The 25819-nt window shown below is 38.8% G+C and overlaps 1 protein-coding gene across 1 annotated transcript in view; it reads left to right on the top strand.

The window, feature by feature from the left end:
- LOC123876114 overlaps positions 1-24121 on the top strand; it is a 243757-nt gene extending 219636 nt beyond the window's left edge. Inside the window, exons 4-5 of the mRNA XM_045922257.1 lie at positions 20438-21908; positions 22811-24121. Of these exons, the coding sequence (XP_045778213.1) occupies positions 20456-21908; positions 22811-23895 (2538 nt within the window). The 5' untranslated portion in view covers positions 20438-20455 and the 3' untranslated portion in view covers positions 23896-24121. The remainder of the gene's footprint in view (positions 1-20437; positions 21909-22810) is intronic.
- The last annotated feature ends 1698 nt before the right edge of the window (positions 24122-25819 follow it).

The following is a 25819-nucleotide window of genomic DNA, read 5'->3' as shown; positions in this document are numbered from 1 at the left end:
ATTTGAAATTAATTTTTGGTCTTGGACCGTTAAGAGGATAGTCTAGTTGTAAATTTTTCGTAATTTTTTTCATAGTCTAATAGGTATTTGCCTACATTTTATTCTTGAAATACTGTTTCGGGTAATAACATTTTTGCCCCCCAAACGTTTACAAAATTAGACAATTTTGATCTCATAAAAATGATAAAAATTGGTCTACATTTACGAGGAGAAAAATGTTATGGCTTTTTGTATGAAAATTTACAACTAGACGATCCTCTCAGGCCGAAATCAGGCGGCCAAAATTCTACTAATTAGATTAGGAATCAAAAACCTCGGTTCGTTCGTAAAACTTAAAAAATATCCCTGTTCTTTTTTACTATATTTATCAAAGTTTTGTTCCCTTCACTCAAGACAACAATGTATTTCTATTCGACACAATGGCGGTCTTCAATGGGACTCTTTGCTTGAGGTTGCCGCTTGATTGACCCTCAGTTAAGGGTTAGGCGGGACGCGTTAGTTTTGTAGGGATAAGCCTTGAAATGGAACAAGCACACACAATCAAACTAGGTAGTTCTAATCTCGAGAAAGAGATCCAAATCCCCTGGGCAGCGTTCAGAAAGCATCGAGAGGTCTTCGCTTTTAAAATTCCTCAGTGTTGAAGAGCAAAGTTTTGGAACAGTGCGTGTTGCCAGTAATGAGATATGGATCCGAGACATTAGTGCTAACTACGGGCCACATAAGAAAGAGCTGCTCAGCGGGCTATGGAGAGAGTTATGCCTGAAGTATCTCTACGAGATCAAATCAGAAATGAGGTTCATAGGAGAGTACCCAACCAGAGTAACCGATATAGCTCAACAGGTTGTGAAGCTGAAGTGGTATTGGGTAGGCAACACAGTTCTAAAAGACGATAAACGTTGGGGTCCCAAAGTGCAGGCATGATGACCTCGCACCAGAAGCCAACGTGTTGGAAGAACCATTCAGCACTCATTGATGCAACGTTTCACCAACTATTACCATCATCAACGTTAACCAATGGTCGATCACTGTAGGACATAGATCTCCTGTACCTGGGATTTCCACACGACACGCTATGGCTATGCTTTGCAGTTCCACCAACCTCTCATTCTCATCACCTATTGCTTTTTATCACACTCACACTAATATTATAAAGGCGAAAGTTTGTATGTGTGTGTGTGTGTATGTTTGTTACTCCTTCAAGCAAAAACCACTGGACGGATTTGGCTGAAATTCGGAATGGAGATAGATAATATTCTGGATTAGCACATAGGCTACTTTTTATCCCGAAAAATCAAAGAGTTCCCACGGGATTTCGAAAAACCTAAATACACGCGGACGAAGTCGCGGGCGTCAGCTAGTAAGCAAATAAAACTATATCGGGCATATCCATAGTACGACTAACGTACGATTTGACCGCTTTGATTTCCCCATACCTACCGCTCTGTACAAGTTAAATGAATCAGCACTCATTGATGCAACGTTTCACCAATTATTCCTATTAGGACCCGCTGTGCAATGCCCTTCCCAATTAAGTCCCTTCACTTGTAGATACACCCGACTTTGCTTCAGCTATTATTATCTATCCTTAGACTCAGTTTATCTATCCATGTGGCTGTACATCTGCCAGATTTTAATGGTCCATCGACAAAAAAAATAGAAAAACCGGCCAAGTGCAATTCAGTCTCGCGCACCGAAGGTTCCGTACTATAGTCGTATTTTTTCCGACATTTTGCCTAACAAATCAAAAATTATTGTGCATAAAAATAAATTAAAATCTGTTTTAGAATGTACAGATGAAGCCCTTTCATATGATACCCCACTTGGTATATTAATCTTACTGTGAAAGTTGAAAATATTAGGTAATTTATTTGTTTATGAACAGTGAACACATTTTAATTTTTTTTTGTGATGTAACCACAAATTCACAGTTTTCGGATTTTTTTCTTTCCATGTGCTATAAGATCTACTTACCTGCCTAATTTCGTGATTCTAGGTCAACGGGAAGTATCCTATAGATTTGATTCCCTCGACGGTACTTGACCGACACGACAGACAAACAGACAGAAACAAAACAGAAATCCTATAAGGGTTCCTTTTTTTCTCGGGATATACGGAACCCTAAAAGTCCTTTTAATTATTTGTAAAATAAAAATGTGCTAAACATTACCTATTCAACATGAAAAATGAAAATCTAGTATGTGCATATTGTATGATTTGAGCATAAATTCCAATTATTTTCCATTTAGTATGCGCGAGGTATGTACATATTAGCATGCTTACATTAGAATTTATGTGTTTTACCTTTGTTCAGCGAAAAGTACATATATTAGGTAGGTAATAAATGGAAATATTTTCATAATTCTAGGAATTTTGATGTAGTTAACAATTTTTAGGGTTCCGTTCCTCATAAGGAAAAACGGAACCCTTATAGGACCATTTTGTTGTCTGTCTGTCTGTCCGTCTGTCGTGTCTGTCAAGAAAACCAATAGGATAATTACCGTTGGCCTAAAGTCATGAAAAGTAGGTAGGTAAGTCTTACAGCATATTTGGCTCTCAGAGTTATCTAAATATTGTTGTAATAAATTATGATTAACTAGATCCATACTTAATCTTACTTAATAAATGCGAAAGTCTGTCTGTCTGTCTGCAAGCTTTCTAGTTACTTACCGATTTTGATGAGATTTGGTATACAGTTAGCTTGCATTCCGTGGTCTGACATAGGTTTCTTTTTATCCCAGAAAATCAAAGAGTTCACACGAGATTTAAAAAATCTTAAACCCACGCGGACGAAGTCGTAGGCAACATATAGTTGCTTATAAGTTTAAAACACACATAATTGGGAAAAGTTATAGGTGCGTATCCGGGATTGAACTCCAAGTCTACGGAATAGGAGTTTAACCACTAGGCCATCATCACTTTAAACTGCGCGTATTTAAACACGCTTTTTAACGATAAGATAAAGAATACAAGACAGTAAAGCGCCATTTAAGCTGTTTTCGCGATAAATGGTATAAAGCTCCTTTGCTCAGTCATTTGTTCGAGCGATGCCAATATTTACACACGCGCGGCGCTCGAGGCCCAATCTAACACAAATAGACCGGAGAGACGATACGGAGAGAATTCCACACTATAAAGCGGTGTAAACGCTACAAAAATAGGGTAGATTACCACAGTAGTTAGGTAAGCAGCGAGAAAGGCAAACAAAGGTGCCAAACAAAGGTAAGATTAGGGTATTTAATGCAACTACCAAGTTAGCCCGCTTCTATCTTAGCAGTATCACTTACCATCAGGTGAGATCGCAGTCAATCGCAGAATAAAATAAAACAAGTAAACCGTCATTTAAGCTGTTTTCGCGATAAATGGTGCAAAGCTTTCATTTGTGCAGCCATCTGTTCGCGACGTATATACACGCGCGGCGCTCGGGGCCCAATCTAACACAAATAGACTCGGTAACGGGCGCGGAGCATGCACGGAGAGAGGATACGGAGAGAATTCACACAAAACGGTGTAAACGTTGGAAAAATTGGGTAGATTACCGTAGTAATCAACTAGGCAGCGAGAAAAGCACTTTTTGATGAGAGATTGTTTGGTTAATTAATCAAACGTCAAATTAGAGATAGGAATTAGTGGCGAAGATAAAATGATACAAGAAATGTGATAAACATTATGCTATATCGAAAAGTCGACTAAGCATAATTATAGTTTAAGTATAACAAGTGTAAATTAAAAATTTATAACACCCCCGACAAGTGAAGGTTACAGTAACTAGAAAAGAGCTGATAACTTTCAAACGGCTGAACCGATTTTCTTGGATTATAGCTAAGAACACTCTCGATCAAGCCAGGTTTCAAACAAAAAAAACTAAATTAAAATCGGTTCATTAGTTTAGGAGCTACGATGCCACAGACAGATACACAGATACACACGCCAAACTTATAACACCCCTCTTTTTGGGTTGCGGGTTAAAAACAGTCTCAGAATGACGAATGGTCTAGACAAGCGCGCTCCAACCTAGACTTTATTATTCGCTTTATGTATCTAGGCAACGTCCATCTTGACAGCTTGACATTTCTCAATTGACATAATATTACACTGGTATTGTTTAACTGTACTTAGCTCCGAAAAGTGCGTGCCCTGAATCGAACCTCCAATCGCCCTAATGTGATGCGGACGTCTTAAACACTAAGCTATCACGGCTTTAACATTCAATCATCTCTAACATCCAAGAAAACATTATATAAGTTGGACCTAATTCAAGAAAACAGGTTTATTTTGTGTTTTCTGTTTTCGTCGTCGTCCGCAAAGAGGTAAAAAGACCAATTCAGTGTAAACTCGTCGGTTTCTCGAGTCGAGATCGTATCTGGAACGTTTATGTGCGCAAACATTTTGCTGCCGTTTCTGGGAAAGAGCTTAGATTAGTAAAGACCAACTTGTTTGAACTCTTTTAAAAATATTCCATTCAAATACTAACTAGTAACTACTACCTTAATACTTACTTTTTAACTATACTATACTTTTTAATATACAAATGTATATTAAAAATTTATAACACCCCCGACAAGTGAAGGTTACAGTAACTAGGAAAGAGCTCGTTCATCGTCAATCGTCAAAAGCATCTACCACTGGTTCGGAATGCCTTTCCTACCGAGAAGAACCAGCAATAAACTCGGCATTTGCTGTTTTCAAAGATTTGATTAACAATATTATGCCATGTATAAAAGCAATTGAAGTCCCGCGCATTGCTGCAGCGAATTGTAGGTCAAATCCACGCTCTTCTATCATTTACATAATCAAGCCACCTTTCAAATAAAAAAAACTAAATTAAAATCGGTTCATTTGTTTAGGAGTTACGATGCCACAGACAGATACACAGATACACACGTCAAACTTATAAAGGGTCGGGGTTTAAAAACAAGCTGCCATAGCTCGTTATTCTGGATCTAGCACGCCACGTGTGCAAATATTGTAGTGTACAAATACCTACTCTCAGTTTGCGGCGAACGACAAACGGTGTGTTCGTAGCGAGAATAACGAAAATGTTATTGTGTCGCTTGCTGTTTTTACCCGACTGCGGCAAAGCCAAAAGGAAGTGTTATGATTTTAGTAGTCTATGTATGTGTGTATGTTTGTTTGTATCCAGATTCTGTGTGTTTCACCGTAGTGCCTAAACTACTGGGCCGATTTTGATGAGTCAGGTGTGAATTGATACGTTGTAAAGGTCCGGGTGACATAGGCTATATTTTATACGAAAAAATAAATGACTTAACGGATGTTACATCTCAAAAAGTGGGGGTGTCCAAAAAATTTTTATTGTATCGAGAGGGATGTCAATCGAAAGAGGAGAAAATTCTGAGTTCATGAATATAAATGTACTACATAATTAAAATATACCAAGCGACAGAAAAACAATTTTACTGTAATATTTCAGCGTTTACAGTCGGGTTTTAGTTTTCAATTTTATCTTGTCATTTTTTAACAAAAAAGGCTAGATTCCTTAAACGATAAAGTGTATAAGATAAGCGATAATGGAATTTAAAAAAAACTATGGAATTTTTGCGTCCAAAATTGCAGGCCAATGAAGACCATTTTTTACTTCCATCGTGAAAATCTAGAGACAGACAGTCTTTATGGTACGCTAATATTAATAAACTGAAACTTTGTTAATGCGTCATAAAATGACTGGGTCAAAGGAGTCTGGAAAGTCATAGTCATTTCAACCCCACTTTATAGCTTTCAGCGTCTCTTCTCTCGACTAGAAACAAGATCGAATTACTTTTCAACATTTTATAGCCGAAAGTTAAGATTTTAGCTGAAGATTATTATTGTACGGTTGACCTCAGGATTCGAAAAACAATTATACGAAACTATTGCATCAAAAACCTGTCTTTCTTATGACCTTTTTGACCCCCGACCCAAAAAGAGGGATGTTATAAGTTAAACGTGTGTATCTGTGTATATGTCTGTGGCATCGTAGCGCCTATACAAATGAACCGATTTTAATTTAGTTTTTTTTTGTTTGAAAGGTGGCTTGATCGAGAGTGTTCTTAGCTATAATCCAAAAAAATTGGTTCTGCCGTTTAAAAGTTATCAGCTCTTTTCTAGTTTTCTTGTAGAAAAGAAGGTTAACTAACCGTTAGGTTCATGGTTTCTTAATATTATGTCGATTGACAAATGTCAAGCTTACGCTTAGTTGGAGGGGAAAGGGGAATACTAGTCATTAGCGTGGCTATTATTCTATTTTGAGTGTTTGTTTAAGATTTAATTTAAACATCTAATTCTCAGGTAAGCCTTTAAATGTTCCCGTTGTATTATAAGTCGTATTAAACACGCTCGCAATAATTTACGGAACACAGTAATCCTGTTTGAACGTTACAATCTCATTACCACTCGTTACAGACGAATATCCGTCTGTTATTAACTCTACATATGCTTGTAGGCCAGGAGACAACCATCAAAACTGTATGGTTATTATATAATGTCAAAAGTGGCCGTCCATCTCAGATTGAGATCTATGTATTAAGAACATTTATCCAGACTTAAGACCTCGCTTTATCGAAGCGGTAACTCGTTGGTGGGTGGAACCTAAAATAGTGCTGTTTCCACAGATGACGGAAACAACGGTATTTATACGTGTCCCGGGTCACTCTTTCCCTCTAACTGCACCTTACCTTGAGACTCCAACGTCGGGTTTTAGGGTTCCGAAACGGAACGGAACCTCAAAATGTTAGAAACGAGGCAACACCTCACTTTTTTTTAGCGACGGTAACATGATATTATTATTGATTGTGAATCTTAGAATAAGAACCGAGTTGTGAATATCTAAGTAATGGTGATGGGCTAAAATGTCTTGAATATACAATAGTAGAAATCGAAGAACTGTGTTTGACTAGCTACAGCCCCAAAATGTGAGTGAGACAGTAGGAATCATGAAGGAATAGGCTCTGCTAATAAAAAGGAAAAACGGAACCCTTATAGGATCACTTTGTTGTCTGTCTGTCTGTCAAGAAACCTATAGGGTACTTCCCATTGACCTAGAATCATGAAATTTGGTAGGTAGGTAGGTCCGCGAATTTGTGGTTACATGTTTAAAAAAAATAATTAAAATGTGTTTCAATTTCCAAAGTAAGATAACTATACCAAGTGGGGTATCATATGAAAGGGCTTTACCTATGCATTCTAAAACAGATTTTTATTTATTTTTATGCAAAATAGTTTTTGATTTATCGTGCAAAATGTTGGAAAAATACCCGAGTTCGGAACCCTCAGTGCGCGAGTCTGACTCGCACTTGGCCGGTTTTTTCGAACTATGAAACTCCTAGCATAGCTCTCTCCATCGCCCGTTGAATGAGTCTGAGTTTTTTTGAGCCCATAGTTAGCGCTTATGTCTCGGGTCCATATGGATTTAGATACTGTTTAGTATTTGTTCTACGCTAAATTTACGTCTGTCTCTTATACTATAGCGTATCGTATAATATGTAAGGCATTAAATAGGGCCGGGGGTAGGTGTAGGTAGGTATTGTCGTATAAAGTCGCGATATAGCGAGCGGAATTACGACATTACGTTGCGCGTAGAAAGAGACCAGTTTCCCACTTCGTGTGTTATTGCTGTACAAGTTATAAGCGTAAGCGGATCTATTCGCTTGAAGCAAAGTTGCGGTCTTCATAAATTAGTCGTTACTGTGTATGTTGTACTAATATGTTGGAACTGCAGATTTCAATAGCTCAGGCAGGTAACAATACCTGAGTACAGTTGAAAGCTGCAGTTCCAACATTATATAATCGTACACCAACGTAATAAGTCGTAATTAAAAAATTAAAAACGACTACCCTTCCAAAGGACCAATGAAAAAGTAAGAAATTTCACATTTCAAAATGGCGTAAAGCAGCCACCATATTGTTTTTTTTTTTTCAAAAAATTTATAGCCAGTGTCAATTGGAATAATTTTAGGAATCTCCCCCACACATCCAAATCTGTTCAGGCATTTAGAAGTTATCGTAGGATAAATATATTCACATACATGAACCATGACACATTACACTACTTTTTTCGGGCAATAGTGTAACATCAAAACATTTTGTCCCTGCAAATTATATAATAAGTAACGCTAAACTGTACTACCTTGCACCTTTACCTACACAATGGTAAGAGGCGATCCGCAGCGGAACGCACTCAGGTTCCAATTGCTCAGCTCACGCGTTACTGATACTCATTATCATAAACCTACTCCTTAAATGTCTTCTTAGACACTTGAGAGAGAGCGTCCTTTTGTGAACCAACTCTTATAGTATTTCAGGCTTAATTTCAGAGATAACAAACTTGAAGACCTTCGTACAATTCACAAACACTTGCTGAATATGTAGAGTGCCATTTCATACATATTTTCGCAACGTGTGGCCAAGCGTTGACCGGTTTGTCGACTATTTGGGTTTTCAAACAAAATTACAAACACCAAAGAATCTAGGCGCCATGGGAACAACCAATGGCGCCAACATAGCTTACACAATGGCTAACACTTGCCGAACGCATTTATCATCACCATTGATACATGTCGATTGCTGGACATAGGTCTTTTGGTAGGAACTTTCGCAGTCCTTACGGCATAGTCTTGTGCCGCTTGAATTCAGCGGCTCCCGGCGACTCGTCTTTTCACCAAGTGGGGTCTTCCAACGCTGCGTTTTCCGGTGCAAGGTCGCTGTTCTAGCACCTTGGGACGCTGAACTGTACTACCTTGCACCCTCACCTACACAATGGTAAGAGGCGATCTGCAGCGGAACGCACTCAGGTTCCAATTGCTCAGCTCACGCGTTACTGATACCTACTCATTATCAAGTGTAGTGACACTAAAATAAATTGTAAAATCTATGCTATCCTACATTTGAGCAAATAAATGATTATTATCATAAACCTACTCCTTAAATGTCTTCTTAGACACTTGAGAGAGAGCGTCCTTTTGGGACCCGTCTCTTATACTATTTCAGGGATAACAAACATTGTTTTAAAGAATATTAAGCATATCGTATTTAAATAAGATTTTTTTTTTCCCCATTTGGATATAAGTTAGTCCTTGACTGCAATCTCATCTGGTGGTAAATCTTGATGCAGTCTAAGTTGGAAGCGGGGTAACCTGGAAGGGTTATGGCAGTTTCATTAAACCTATACGCCCTGATCGGTTTCTACATATGGTATCGTACTTGAACGCTAAACCGTTTGGCAGCACGGCTTTGCCGTAGGGTGGTAACTAACTTGAGCCTCGATAGCTCAACGGTTGAGGAGCGGACTGAATTCCGAAAGGTCGGCGGTTCAATCCATTGCACTATTCAATCCGTTCCCCACCCATTGCACTATTATCGTACCTACTCCTGGCAAAAACTTGACGTTTAATTGGAGAGCAAAGGGGAGATTAGCCATGTTTAGTGTTAACGATTCCTAAACGTCGGTGCCTGTCAATGACAGCAGCCGTCAGAAAAGTGTTAGAAGACAGCAGCTGTCAAAAACTCAAAATTAATTTCACTTCTCATCTTTTTCGAAATCAGTAATCACCATTTAACTACGAAAATCAAGACACAAAGACAAAATAATCACCATTTAACTACGAAAATCAAGACACAAAGACAAAGTGAGTGAAAAGTTTTTTGTTTTACCAAAGATCGAACATTTTTGGTCCTTCGAACCGGATGTGATAACCTTTGTTGAACCTAAGTTGCGCACAGGCAAGACGAAATACGAGCTAAGAACAAGGAATTGAGGTACCTAAGTCCTAACAATTATGTCCTAAGTCAATCTAGATTCCCTTAGTTGTCCCATCTTATTTGCATAGCATTAAAAAAAGTGATCAATTGTTTAGATGTAATACGCGGCTTATAGCCGGCCCGCCATTTTGTCATTATTTGTCACATAATTTTCTTCATTCAATATTAACTTTTCAACAATTTTCACAATTTACATCTAATTACCAAGCTAATTACATGATTAGTTTATAGTTTTGAACAAGATACTTTGATTACAGTTGATTATTATAGAATTTATTTTAGTTTATTAGTACAATTTCTTGTTTAAGTTCGTTAATTTCCCTACTTAATTAAAATGTCAAAATTACATGAATTAGTAAAGAAAAGAGGTTCATATAAGGGTCGGCTAACTAAATTTGAGAATTATGTAAGTAGCTTAAAGAGTGTATCTGACTGCAGTCAAGTTGATAAGTTAGAATTGAAACTTCGCATGAATAAAATAGAAACTATATATAATGAGTTTGATGAGGTTCAAACCAGCATTGAGTGCTTATCATTGTCTGAAGAAGAACAACAGAACCAGTCTTTGCAGAGGTCTGAATTTGAAACCCAGTATTTCTCAGTAATGGCTAGGGCTCAACAACTTTGCGATGCGTTCAAAAGAAAAGAAAGGTCATTCAATCATGGTGATAATGCCTCGGTTTGTTCTGATTCCTCCTCTAGTGATCAGGAAAGTGTTGTGAAGGTGAAGCAGACAAAGAGTGTTGTTAGGGGAGTGAAATTACCTACAATAAACATACCCAAATACAGTGGCGATTGTGGAAACTGGCTCGAGTTCCGTGACACTTTTATTTCACTTATCCATGATAACTCGAGTATTAGTAATATTCAGAAGTTTCACTACCTACGTGCGTCTTTAGAGGGCAGTGCAGCTCAGATCATTTGCTCATTAGAGTTTTCTGCATCTAACTATTGCTTAGCTTGGAATGCACTATGCGAGCGGTATGACAACACACGTCTATTAGTGCAAAACCACATTAAGGCTATTTTTGAACATGAATCTATTAAAAAGGAATCTGCATCTTCTCTACGTGTACTCATTGATATGTACAATAAAAACTTACGTGCATTACAAATTCTCGGTGAACCAACAGGGACTTGGGATACTTTAATAATTTACATTATTTGTCAAAAATTAGACAGCCGTACTTTACGAGATTGGGAGGAACATAAGGCCACCCACAAACAAGTAAATTTAGAAATTTTTTCCAAATTTTTAAAAAATAAAGCTGACTTATTAGAAACTATCGAAAACAATAATAACAAACCGGAAACTACATCTAGGTCTCATACTACTAGAAATGTCAAAAGTTTAGCTTCAGTTGCAAACCCTACACCTAAAATTTTTAAATGTCCATTGGACCAGGGAGAGCATCCACTTTACAAATGTGATTCATTCATACGCATGAAGGTACCAGAACGCGAACAGTTTGTAAAAACAAACAGGCTATGCCGAAATTGTTTTAGATTAGGTCACACTGAGCGTTTATGCAGGCTAGGCTCATGCCGTCAGTGTACCCTTAAACATAATTCGCTGTTGCATCCTAATTCTGCCCCTGAAATCTCGACTCCACCTGCAGCTGCGATAAGTCTTTCATCATCATGTTGCCAACCCGGTGAAGTGCTTTTAGCTACTGCCATCATTAAGATTCGAGATGCCAACAATGTATATCATGATGTAAAGGCAGTTTTAGATTCTGGTAGTCAAGCCTCTTTTATTTCTGAACATCTTCTAAATAAGCTAAAGTTGAATTTTGATAACATTAAATTTAAAGTCTCCGGAATCAATAATTTAGTTTCTACCATAACAAAACGTTGTCAAGCAGTAATACAGTCCAGACTCAATTCGTATCAGACAAAGGTTTCTTTTCTAGTGTTACCAGACATAAGTTCATCTCTAAGAAAATCATTAAAACCAAATTTATACAACATTCCCCCCGAAATAAAATTGGCAGATCCAGAATTCTACAATCCGTCTAGCGTTGACTTACTGTTAGGCGCAGACATTTTCTGGGACTTGCTCTGCACAAACAAAATCTATTTAGGCAAAAATTCTCCAGTGCTTCAAGATACTAAGTTCGGCTATGTAATATCCGGGCCCACTGGAACGACAAACATACAAACAATTTCATGCAATTTTTCTCAATTCGATTCAATACAAGAACAACTCGCTAAATTTTGGACTATTGAAGAGTTAGAAAGTTCTGACAAAGATGCATCTTTGAACGACAATGATCTTTGTGAGAACCATTTCAAACAACACATGTCCCGAGATGCAGATGGAAGATTTTCTGTAGGCATTCCGATGAAAGGAGATGAGTCTACTCTAGGAGACTCATTCCAACGCGCTAAATTAAGTTTTCTTTCGTTAGAAAAGAGACTACAAAAACAATCTACACTTAAGGCAATGTACATCGACTTTATGAATGAATACAAAAATTTAGGTCACATGTCTGAAAGTGACATAAACAATTTACACACAAATTCATACTTCATGCCACATCATGGCGTTTTACGCGAACAAAGCACTACAACAAAATTACGAGTGGTCTTCAATGCGAGCGCTCCCTCATCTAGTGGAGTGTCATCGAACGATTTACAACTAATTGGACCCACAATCCAGAGTGATTTACTCTCAATTCTACTTCGATTTCGACAACATCGATATGTACTGGCAGGTGACATCGAGAAGATGTACCGCCAGGTATTAATCAATTTAAATCAGCGTCATCTTCAACAAATTGTCTGGCGAGACGATCCCTTCATGCCACTAAAAAGTTATAACTTAAATACGGTTACATACGGGACGGCTTCTGCGCCATTTTTGGCAGTCCGTTGCCTCAAACAGCTCGCTGACGAATGCGAAAACGCAGATATAGGTCGAATTATTCGCGAAGATTTCTACGTGGACGATCTTATCACAGGCTGCGATACTGTTGAAGGCTTACTACAAATCCGCAAGCAGATCACTCAAGTGCTCGCCTCCGGTTGCTTCAATTTAAGAAAATTCAAGTCAAATGTTTCAACTTGCAGTGATGATAGTTCTGCGATCAATAACAACGGTACCGTCGATTTCAGCGAGCATGAGCCGTCAAAAACACTTGGATTAATTTGGTCTCCGTCCACAGATGAATTACTATTCAACATAAAAAATTATGTTCCATCTAACGCTGATGTCACTAAAAGAGTTCTTCTTTCAACAATTGCGCAAATCTTTGATCCGTTAGGGCTAATAAGCATTTTCACTATAAACGGAAAAAATATTTTGCAACGCTTATGGCTTCACAAATTAAATTGGGATGATCCCATACCTGAAGATGTTTTAAATTCTTGGTCTAAATTTTTTAAAAGTCTCAATCAACTAAACGATTTAAAAATACCACGACACGTAGTGTGTCACAACCCTCAGGACATTCAGTTCCACATTTTCTGCGACGCATCTAAGGACGCATACGGCGCTTGCGTTTATGTTCGATCAGTCAGCACTACGGGCGCTGTCAAAGTGCATTTATTATGTTCAAAAACTCGCGTGTCGCCTATAAAGCCAACATCTATGCCGCGTCTCGAACTCTGTGGTGCTTCAATGGCCGCAAAATTACTCGAAAAGGTGCTAGCAACAACTCGTTTACCCTACAGCAGTTGTTTTTTATGGACAGACTCATCAGTTGTACTTAGTTGGTTAAAAACTCAACCCAATAAATTAAAACAGTTCGTTCGTAATCGAGTCTCAGATATATTGGAAAGGACTAAAAACTATCCGTGGCGTCATGTGCCTACTGCCTCCAATCCAGCAGATCTTTTAAGCAGAGGAGTTGGCAGTAATCAGCCAAACAAATTGAATTTTTGGCTAAACGGACCTAATTTTTTACTTGATAATGAGAACAACTGGCCAAACAAAACCTTTAAATATATAGAATCAGACTTACCAGAAGTGGTTTCAGCGGTGGCATTATCCGCTGAGCCAAGCGAACGACTTCCTTTTTCTCGTTTTTCCAATTTGTTAAAACTCAAAAATACATGCGCCTACATTTTGCGCTTTATAAATAATTGTCGTAAATCTAAAAGCGACCGACTATTGGGTCCCCTCACTTTAGGAGAAAAACAGCAAGCGTTTAACACTTTAATAAAATTATCACAATTCGAGTGTTTCCCAGAATATTACACGATAGCATTGGGCAAGCCACTACCGACAAAGAACAAATTACTATCATTAAGCCCGTTCGTTGATGACAGCGGTTTGCTTAGAGTAGGTGGTCGAATAAAAAACGGCAATTTCTCGTTTGACAAAAAACATCCAGTTTTGATAACATCTACACACCCACTTACTAAATTAATATTCCAAAGTGAACATTTTCGTTTAATGCACGCGGGCCCACAACTTTTACTTGCTTCCATTCGAGAGCAATTTTGGCCACTTGGAGGTCGAAATCTAGCCAAAAGTACAGTGCACAAGTGCCACCGTTGCTTTCGAATGAAGGCACAATCAACCTCACCTGTTATGGGTAACTTGCCTAGGCAACGCCTACAGCCAGGTTACCCATTCCAGACGTCTGGAATGGACTATGCCGGTCCCATAATCGCACTCAATAGAAAGGGACGGGGTTGTAGAACTATTAAAGTCTACGTAGCAATCTTTGTCTGCTTCGCCACTAAAGGCTGTCACCTAGAGCTAGTGACAGACCTCTCTAAGGACTCGTTCTTGTCAGCGTTACGTCGTTTTATAGCGAGACGTTCTAGACCATCAACATTGTTCTCAGATAACGGAACTCAATTCGTGGGTGCTCGCAACGACCTTTATAAGTTCCTCAAATCTAATTCTGACTCAATTGTGAACTCTATGTCCGATGAAGGCATCGAGTTCAAGTTCATACCAGCGTACGCGCCCCATATGGGCGGTTTATGGGAATCGGGTGTGCGATCCTTTAAATCTCATTTAAATCGCGTCTTAGGAAACGCTCACTTAGATTTTGAAGACTTATATACTGTTCTTGTTCAAATAGAAGCAATACTAAATTCACGCCCCCTAACTCCCCTATCAAATGACCCACAAGACTTGACTCCACTGACTCCTGGACATTTTTTGGTTGGACGACCTCTAACGGCTCTACCAATGCCTGAATTACTGCACATCAAAGAACATCGACTCACTCGATTTGAAAGATTGGAGCAAATGCGACAGCACTTTTGGTCAAGATGGCACAAAGAGTACATCGCGGAATTGCAGCAACGCACCAAATGGCAAACCAGCAAGGGCCTCGTTCTGCAAGAAGGAACACTCGCACTAATCAAAGACGAAGCATTACCGCCAATGAAGTGGAGTCTCGGCCGTGTTATCAAGGTCCATCCGGGAAGCGATGGAGTCTCTCGAGTTGCAGATTTACAAACATCAAAAGGAGTAGTGCGTCGCGCATTCAACCGCATCTGTCCTCTTCCGGGGGAGGATGTTAACGATTCCTAAACGTCGGTGCCTGTCAATGACAGCAGCCGTCAGAAAAGTGTTAGAAGACAGCAGCTGTCAAAAACTCAAAATTAATTTCACTTCTCATCTTTTTCGAAATCAGTAATCACCATTTAACTACGAAAATCAAGACACAAAGACAAAATAATCACCATTTAACTACGAAAATCAAGACACAAAGACAAAGTGAGTGAAAAGTTTTTTGTTTTACCAAAGATCGAACATTTAGCATGGCTAATATTCTTTAAAAAAAAACAATAGCCTCGGCCGAAGGCTCCCACCTCACCAAATTAGACCAGAGACACTATATAAACTTTAAATTACCTAATTGACCTGTCGGGAATTGGACTCAGGCCTCCCACTTACTCGTGTAAGACCACAACGCTCACCACATAAAAAAAGAGAAGCCCTAGCAGTTCTGTTTTTCCAAACAGGAACCAACAATAGACTTGCAATTCAAAGAAAACATTATGATAACGTTCCCTCATAATCGAGACGACACAAAATTTAATTGGGTCAAGAGCTTGTTGGCCCGACGTGACGTGTAGAGGAGGCGTAACATGCATTTTAATGGGATGGAGAGAAATGAGCCTCTAGCTATTGGCTCTTTCACAAATTGAATTTGAACATTGGCTCATCATTGCTGCCAAAAGTTAAAGCGGTTACGCATTCAACCGATCCGAATCCGTGAATATCAAAAACTTGGACCCACTAATCCGATCTCTGATCCACATCCAAGCTATTCAGTGGACATATTTGACTTATCTACGTCATATGTGCGATTTGAATCCGAGGCACATCCGAGACATTCTCACGGATGACGGACAGAACTCGGATGACGGAAGTCGGATCTAATGCATAAGCTGCCATACAAATAGTTCTATGACTACTTCGGATGAGTGAGATCGCTATAACAACGAATAATAACAAATTCAAAATGGCCGACATGTGAATTTAAAAGTACATAATCATGTACGATGGTATGGACTATGGAATCCTTCGTGTGCGAGTGCGACTCGCACTTGACCGCTTTTTCATTTTCAATTCAATTCAATTCAAAATATTTTCAATTCATTTTTGAGTTACGGAGCCTTAAAAAATGACAATCAACACCATGTTATGTTTTCTCTGTTAAGTTTTAGTATTCAAATATATGCGTAAGTTAAAAAATACGTTGATTCTAGCGTATTCAACAGTTCTTCTTGATGAATAATATATTCGCTCAGCGTGAGAGCCACAGTTTATGGTCTCGGCGAGCGAAATTATCTCCGTGCGATGTAAAATGTAAAAAATTATGCAACATTTGCGCGTTATTTCCCCTGGAAATTGTCCGATTTAATTAAAACAGGAATTGCTCCTGAATGCCATGGCCTGACTCCTGAAATTCGGACACAGCAATAAGTGGGATGTCGCAAAAATGTGGGTAGTTACATTTTTAATTACGTTCAGATTTGGCCGTACCCACCCCGGATTCTCTGTCTGACATTCGAATCGTATAGCATCTTAGGCTGCCTTCATATTGAAGCGTTGTGAGCATGTGATTCGTATTGATTTGACATAGTAAAAAAATCGGAAAAGTTAAAAGTCAAATATCAAGTTAGGATAAACAGTGTAAATTAAAAATTTATAACACCCCCGATAAGTGAAGGTTACAGTACCTAAAGAGCTGATAACTTTCAAACGGCTGAACCGATTTTCTTATATGACAGCTAATAACACTCTCGATCAAGCCACCGTTAAAACAAAAAAAAAAAACAAAATTAAAATCGGTTCATTAGTTTAGGTGCTACCATGCCACAGACAGATACACAGATACACTTAATCAAACTAAAAAAACTTCATCAAACTTATAACACCCCTCTTTTTGGGTCTGGGGTTAATGATATATCATAAATGATAAGATAGGTTTTTTTTTGATAGTCAGTTGTTGGATTTGTAAGATGATATTATAGTGGTGATAGTTGATTACATAAACTTAGCCTATGGGTTGATTTGATTTGGATTAAATTCAGCACTCCACGTGAAAAGAGCATATGTTCTGCATGACCCCGGAACTAAAAGGGGCGAGTAAACTGTGAATTGATTGAGATATATCCCTTTCAAACAAAAAGTTGTAATTTATCGCAAAACGAACTTTCACCGTGCTTTTACCATGCGTAGTAAAATACCCCATGAGTTACCAACTCGTTCAAACTAGGGTCGCTCTGTTTTCATCGACTTCAATAAAGTATCGATTCGATTATGAGACTAAACATAAAAAATTGGTGATATCGATAGCACATTTTCTAATATAGATAAATAATCTGTAATGTTATCAAATCATTTTTATATATTTACTAGCGGCTACCTGCGGTTTCGCTCTCTTTTCTACATTAAAATGGGAACATTTTTGTGCAAAATTTTAGCATTCTACGTCAGTCAGCGAGTCACTTTTTTATATACTTCATCATCATAATGATTCACCCATCGCCAGCCCAATACTGAGCACGAGTCTCAGGTTTAGGCCATAGTCTGCCACGCTGGGCCAGTGTGGATTAACAGACTTTACACACTTGAAAAAATGAAGAGCTCTCAGGCATGCGGGTTTCCTCACGATGTTTTCCTTCACAGTTAAAGCAAGTGATATTTTAATAGTTTCAGATCCCGAAGATGTCACAGATGTTACTGCTATCACATTCTTTGTAGCTTTCAGATTTTAAATTGTTTGATCAGCTGGTTTTTGGTTTTATTTCGAAGATATAATCGAAAATGAAATATCGATGTTTTTCCGGAACGTTCTTATCCCTAGTTCAAACTCATCCAACATTTTTACGACTATGTTACTGGATATGTTTATCGTAGTACATCGTTTCGTCTGTTAGTTCCTTACATTTGTATTCAACATTTACAACTCTTTAAAGTAAACGGTTTAAGCAATTAAATATCACTTGCTTTAACGTGAAGGAAAACATCGTGAGGAAACCTACATGCCTGTGAGTTCTCCATGTTCTCAAAGGTGTGTGAAGTCTGCTAATTCGCACTGAGATTTAGAGAGGAGACTAATATTCAGTCGTGAGCTTGTGATGGGTTGATAATGATGAAAGTAAACAGTACTCATTCAATGAAAACATCTATAGAAAAACCGGCCAAGTGCGAGTCAGACTCGCGCTCTGAGGGTTCCGTGCTCGGGTATTTTTTCCAACATTTTGCACGATAAATCAAAAACTATCAAAAACTATTATACATAAAAATAAATAAATCTGTTTTAGAATGTACAGGTAAAGCCCTTTCATATGATACCCCACTTGGTATAGTTATCTTGCTTTGAAAATTGAAACACATTTAAATTTTTTTAATGATGTAACCACAAATTCGGGGTTTTCAGATTTATTCCTGTACTGGTGCTATAAGACCTACCTACCTGCCAAATTTCATGATTCTAGCTCAATGGGAAGTACCCTATAGGTTTCTTGACAGACACGACGGACGGACGGACGGAAAGACAGACAGACAGACAACAAGTGATCCTATAAGGGTTCCGTTGTTCCTTTTGAAGTACGGAACCCTAAAAAAAAGTGAATGTCACCACTACCCATATTATAAATGTTATAGTATGTTGGAAGTATGTTGTTTGTTGGTTTGTCGTTCAATCGCGCTGCAACAGAGCAACGCATCGACGTTATTTTTTGCCAACGGACCGGCGACTGAAGAGTGACATAGACCCATTTTTCATCTGAGAAAATCAGGGTTCTCAGGAGATTTCAAAAACCTAAATCCACGCGGAATTAAGTTGCGGGCATAAATAAAATTAATTCCAGTGATATGAGTATCTGTACAAGATATGAAATAAGTGGTTCAAATATGAATGGATGTAAATAAACTATGTTTTTTTTTGTGATCCCTGTCGCTAGTTTAAACACCCACCATTTTTAACGACCATGTTCCTGTATATGTCTGTTAGTGCTTTACATTTGTATTACATTTACAGCTCTCAAAGTAAACGGTACGGGGCGATCCCCTTGGCTTTTAATGCGGCCATTACGACTACCGTGTGTTATTGCGTCTTCTATTTTCAGATGGCGTTTTATTGCTGTTATAACGCTCTCAAAAACACGTTTCACTTAAGTGTCTTTACGTTTTTTATGAGTCCTATACCTTATGCTTTCACTTATAACGTTTTCTATTGTGCCTTCAAAGTTATGGAGCTACTGACTGATGCCCGCGACTTCGTTCGCGTAGATACCGGGATAAAAAGTAGCCTACGTGTTAATCCAGGGTATAATCTATCTCCACTCCAAATTTCAGCCAAATCCGTCCAGTAGTTTTTGTGTGAAAGAGTAACAAACATACACACATAAATACATACGAATCGCCTTTATAATATTAGTGTGATGATTATCATCTTATTTCGTGGTTTGACGACATATTATAATGTAAATAACGGGTACATACCACGATTAATTAATCGATTAATTTTAATTTGTCGATATTTCAACCCAGTTGCATTGGTCGTGGAATTATCAACAAATCAAAACCATCATATCAATCGTGGTATGAACCCGATATCTGCCTGCCAGTGCAGGTAAAGCCTCGACGTTTTATTGCAAACTAGCTGATGGCCGCGACTTCGTCCGCATGGATTTAGGTTTTTCAAAATCCCGTGGAAACTCTTTGATTTTCCGGGATAAAAAGTAGCATAATATGTGCAAATCCAGGATATTATCTATCTCCATTTCAAATTTCAGCCAAATCCGTTCAGTAGTTTTTGCGTGAAAGAGTAACAAACATTATGTATGTTTGTTACTCTTTCACGCACATACACACAAACTTTCGCCTTTATAATATTAGTGTGATAGTGTGATTTCCCTTCAGGCTCAAAACGTTGAATTCCTAAAATGTTGAATTCTCATAACATGTCGTGAATTGTGCTTATAGTCGTATTGATTGCCCTTTTGTTGCATAGCACAATTTACAGTTCATTGTTTGAAAAATATATCTCAAAAATGTACACAGTAATTCCAATTTAAATCATATTAATTATTAAAATAGGATACGAAATGTTCTGCGATTAAAATATCACGACCGTTGTTATTGTTTAACTCATAATTAATGTTATCGACATTGATTCATTAAAGCAATACAACGGATAAATTAAGCTTTCAATAATTGATAGTACAAAATGATAACCGATAAACTTTTCTTTTGTTACAGATTCCAGAGACAAACAAAATGGCCGATTGGGCGCTACGCCTCTGTATAATAGTCTTGACTATGAAGACTTTGTCAGTGGCTGCAGATTTCACGGCCAACTGTCCGACAGAATGCAAATGCGTGTGGGCCAGCGGAAACAAACAGGCGGATTGCTCCCATGCAGAATTCCACGACATACCCAAAACCCTAAGCCCAGAAATACAAATCCTAGACCTAACTGGCAACGAACTCTACGAAATCACGAGGAACGCCTTCGAGGATGTCCGATTAATCAATCTAAAGAAACTCATATTGAGAGAGTGCAAGTTAATAACGATACACAAAAACGGACTGAGCGACCTCGCGATCATGATCGAACTAGATTTATCGAAAAACGACCTTAAAACGCTGCACCCCGACACTTTCAGGGAAACAGCTAAAATAAGATGGATCCTGCTCAACGATAATCAAATCGAGAAACTAGAGGACGGCTTATTTAACAATTTGCCCTTCTTACAAAAAGTCGATCTGAGTAACAACCGCATAGTACAACTCGGGTTGAAAACTTTTATGAATGTGCCAAAGCTAAATATTTTAAGACTCGACGGTAATAAGTTAGAGCACCTCAAAATAGACACGCTGAGTGCTTTAACATCATTGTCTAATCTAGATGTCCACGATAATCCATGGAGATGTGATTGCTATTTGCAGCCGTTTAGAAATTGGGTGATCAGTAAAAATCTCTACACATCACCGATAGCCTGTAGCGAACCGGCTAAAGTGCATGGGAAACTATGGAAGGAGTTAGATTCCAGTGACTTTGCTTGCAGGCCGAGCATCGTCTACCCTTCCACCAGAACCACGCTGCGCTCATCGGATGCAAATGTCACTCTATCTTGCCAAGTTGACGGAAACCCTTTACCAGAAGTCAATTGGGTGTTGAACGCTCAAATAATTGATGGCACACATAGATACCAGGGTGAAATCAAATACTATGTAACACAATCCAATTCGGAAAATAGTAAATGGGTTAATTTGACCATCGTTGATGCTAATAGCGATGATAATGGGGAATATCTCTGTGTAGCCAAGAACGCAGGTGGAGTTGAGGAGAGAAGTTTAACTTTAGCCATAGCTCACACTCCGCCTGATATTGACGTACCGCCTGGGATGGCCACTAACATGCTACCAGTTCTCATCGGAGTGTCATGTGTCATTGCTATATTCTTAATAGCAATAATAATAGGCGTGGTCATCCTTTGCTTCTGCTTGTGTAGAAGACGAGGAGCAGCGAAGAAGAAAGCTGATAATTCCAACGGGGAAGCTTTAATCGAAGGGTCGATCATACCAGAGATGGAGAAGAGTTTGATAACGGCTGTGAACCCAGTGACTAAACCACCGCGAAGATACGATGCTCCTCCGCCCATCATGAGTGGAGCCACAGAGATGTCAGAACTGAATAAAACCTTGCTGGATAACGATTCAGTTTTCGGTAAGTTTAAACTAATCAATCCATTTGATATTGTAATAGTCTGATTATTTGTTTGTGCAACTTTTTTTCCTTTAGAGGAGGACAATCCTCATCGACACCGTCTGTTGGCATGCCCGACTTCATTGTAGATGTTTTTGTGACCTACGGAATAAAACCTCCGTACTCCACCAATTACTTTCCGGTATTGCACTTAGCATTTCATCAGGAAGGCAGCTGTTTGTTTAGGTTGTGGTTTTCTGTCTATCCCATTTGTTATTTATAAACATGTTTGTGCACCTATAAACGACGATATTGCAGATGAAGCATGGCTTTTTATCTAAATGGGTCCAGCTCGGACGGGAGATAACCTTCGAAGAACATACTTTTCACATAAACTTGGATCTAAATCACATGTAGGTAAAGCCAAAATCAAAAACAAGTTAAACATGTTTTTTCTTCTCTTTAATTTTATTACACACACACACACACACACACATACAAACTTTCGCCTTTATAATATTAGTGTGATGTCGAGGTATTTATTGTACTGCGCTGGGCATGTTCGCCGAAGCTGCTACGCCATTATTTGGAAGAGAATTGCAGACCTCTGGGAGGCTGTCCGTTATTCTAATAATAAGCTGATTAAAGTCTTCCCTCAGGCATCTCCTGACAATGTATTTTACAAACACTGGCGAAGGGTACACCAGACCCTTAGCGTAAAAGATTATTCATTTTAAATAAGACTTATACATACCTAACCATATATCATATGGTTCTTACTTCTTAACCTACAATTAATGATTTCATTTATTTAAAAAGGCATTCGTTTGACAGCAAAGTTCGTCCACAAAATTAGCTTACTAATTAACTTATCTTAAATCAGTACAAAAAAAAATCGTAATACTTATTTTGTTTGCTTACAGCTCACAATGACGATGAGAAAAGGTCGATTGGCTTCGACATGCAAACACTTCGGTCACAGGATGCCCTCAATGCAGAATATGGACGAACAGACGGTCGAGCGTATCCGCCAGATTTACTATCATTCCCAGCGAGAGCTGCGCAAATCTCACCTGCAGCGAGCAACGCCTCCACAGTCCCAGATACCAGCAGACTGCAAGTCAATCCAGTCAGCCCCATCCATTCGCCTATTTACGGCATGACCACCAATCAGAACCTCTTTAGAACCCTACCCTACTCTCGATCTCAGTCGCCTTTCACGGCACCAATCACACCACCCGTAGTAACCCCAAGACAAGGCTATGTTACCATACCTAGACGACCAAGAGTACCATCCTGGTCGAGCACAGCCAGCACTGCTATACTTCCAAGTGCTGAAGCACAAGAACCTTTATACGACAACTTGGGGTTGAGGACAACAGCAGACGGCAGCTCAGTACTTTCACTAAACAAGGCGGGATTGGAACAACAGTTCTCTCCAATGAGAAACAGACCCTTACCAGCAACACCTACAGTGGCTTACCCTGCTCATCCAGTATACTACGCTCCTATAGAAGAACAGGAACCAGCACCGTCTCCCGTCCCCCCGCCGTTCACACCGACCAGAAACAGCATTAGCTCTCAAATATCCAATCAACTCTCAACCCCAGGCCCACAAGAACCGGTAAATCCAAGAATGAGTTGGACAGCAAAAAGTACTTCGACTCCTCAACCTGAACCCAGAAAACAAATGGCTCATATCATTGATAATAGGAATGGAGACGCACAGTCACAGAATTCTGACAGTACGTTAAGTCGTAGAGGAAAACCAGAAACTGGTTCGTTGAGAAGGAACCCAAGAAGTGAAAACAATGAAGTGAGTTCTCCATCCAAAGATGATTCAAGGAAAAACGAAAGCAATGCATCGTTGAATCAATCAGGTACTATGGGAAGAAGTGGTAAAATTCCTCCAAGACCACCCCCTAAGCCGAAGAAAAAGCCTAGTGCGGAAGTTAGTGCAACCGAACCACTGTTCGAAGACGAAGGTGAGGATGGGACGGAAGTGTAGCAATACCCCAATGAAGTCATTGATCCTAATGAACTCATTGATCCTAATGAAGTCATTGATCCCAATGAAGTCATTGGTCCGAATGAAGTCATTGATCCCAATGAAGTTATTGATCCCAATGAACATGAACCAAGTGCCAACGAGCTTGTAGCGACAGTGAAGTGAAGTGATATAAGTGAACGATGTGAAGTACAATCGGATCATTATTTTGCGGTGCTCGTGTAAATAACTTGTGCTAGATTTTTTACTATAAAAAAGTACATTATGGACCATTTCGCAATCTTAGTATAAGTATACTGTTAGAATAAAAAGCCATGATTAAGTTTAAACGTTTGCAACCCGTGTGCTTGTACCCTAACCGCGGGATGAAGTTACTATAGCGCTCTCTCTCTATTGCGTAATTCCATACAAAAACAGAGAGAGCACTATACTAATTTCATTTCGCAAATAAGCAAGCTGTTAGTAGCGCTTTCTCGCTCTTTGTTACATAATACCATACAAATGATAGAGTCAGACAGAGAGAGCGCTAAATTAATTTCATTCCCCGAATAAGTTAGTATAGCGCTTTCTCTCTCTCTCTCTCCCTCTCTCTCTCTCTCTGTTACATAATCCCATACAAATGATAGAGTCAAACAGAGAGAGAGCGCTATACTGACTTCATTCCGCGGATAGGGTATAGTATGAAATTTTAAATCTCACCATCGTTGATAGAATTCAAGACTCGAAACACAATAACGTCAAAGTAAAATGGACCTAACGATCCTTGAATTTAAATAAAAAATTCAACACCACTGATTTTAATTTCGTGAACGCCGCTTGGAGCGTTTGCTGATGTATAGACAAACTTGAGCTTTAAAATAAGACAGGTAAGATCTAGTTTACTATGACGTTTTATTCGATTACTATCAACTGATGAGAGATCAAATCTCATACTCAGCATACTGTACACTATGCGTTACATAATGTAAGTATTTATTCTTTGTGGTAATATTTTAAGAGGGGTTTATTCGTAGTGCGTACAAGTAAACCTGTACGCGACAGGTTGAGATGGCAATCGGGGTATGAGGCAGGGGGGGGACGCCCCGCACACCCGCACGTCACCCGCGGCGATTAGTTGCCAACTTAACCTGTCGTGCACTTTTGGCTGTCATTTGAATACTAAACTAATCAAACTGACACCTCATTCATCAAAATCGGTTCTGTAATTTTGGCGTTACGGTGGAACACACAGAATTTGATACAAACATACATAGACTGCTAAAATCATAACCCTTCCTTTTGGCTTTGCCGTGGTATGGTCGGGTTAAAAAGTGGTAAATCACAAGCATAGATATTAGTTTGAAAGAAAGAAAGAACGTTTCTAGAAGAAAGTTTCTAGAACATGTCTACAAAATTGCGTAGAGTTTGATTGGTTAATATTCAAATGAGAACCAAACTACGTATGTATGCAGCGCGCGACGGAGGATCCTCTGTTAAGTTGTAGGACAGTGAAACGGTAGGCTTCTCTATTCGCCGATCGTCACGGCATCTTCATCGATTTCCAAGACTGATTATTCTAAATTTTTTCTCGTGTTCAACATTCCTCATGAATTCCACGTCTCATTATTATTCTGAGACACATTTCCAATAAACAGATTTTATTGAATTTGTTTTAGAGAAAGACCCCAAGACCGCCAGATCCTTACTTATTTTCTGAGAAAAAAAAATTGTGGGATAGAGTAGTCTATTAATATGTTATGCATATCTACTAACTTGTGCTAACAGCTGCTAAAGGTGTTTACGTAAAAGCATCACTCACTGTTCCAAAAGTTCGAGTGCTAGTTTTTATGTATGTTTTAGAGAATATTTTGTTAATATAATTAATATTCCATACAGCCAGATATTTTTCGCGGGCTTTATTGCCGTTAGACGTTGTACAGCTCGC

Source organism: Maniola jurtina, chromosome 21, assembly GCF_905333055.1.
Source record: "Maniola jurtina chromosome 21, ilManJurt1.1, whole genome shotgun sequence".
NCBI lineage: Eukaryota > Metazoa > Arthropoda > Insecta > Lepidoptera > Nymphalidae > Maniola > Maniola jurtina.
This window is presented reverse-complemented; position numbering and strand designations above follow the sequence as displayed.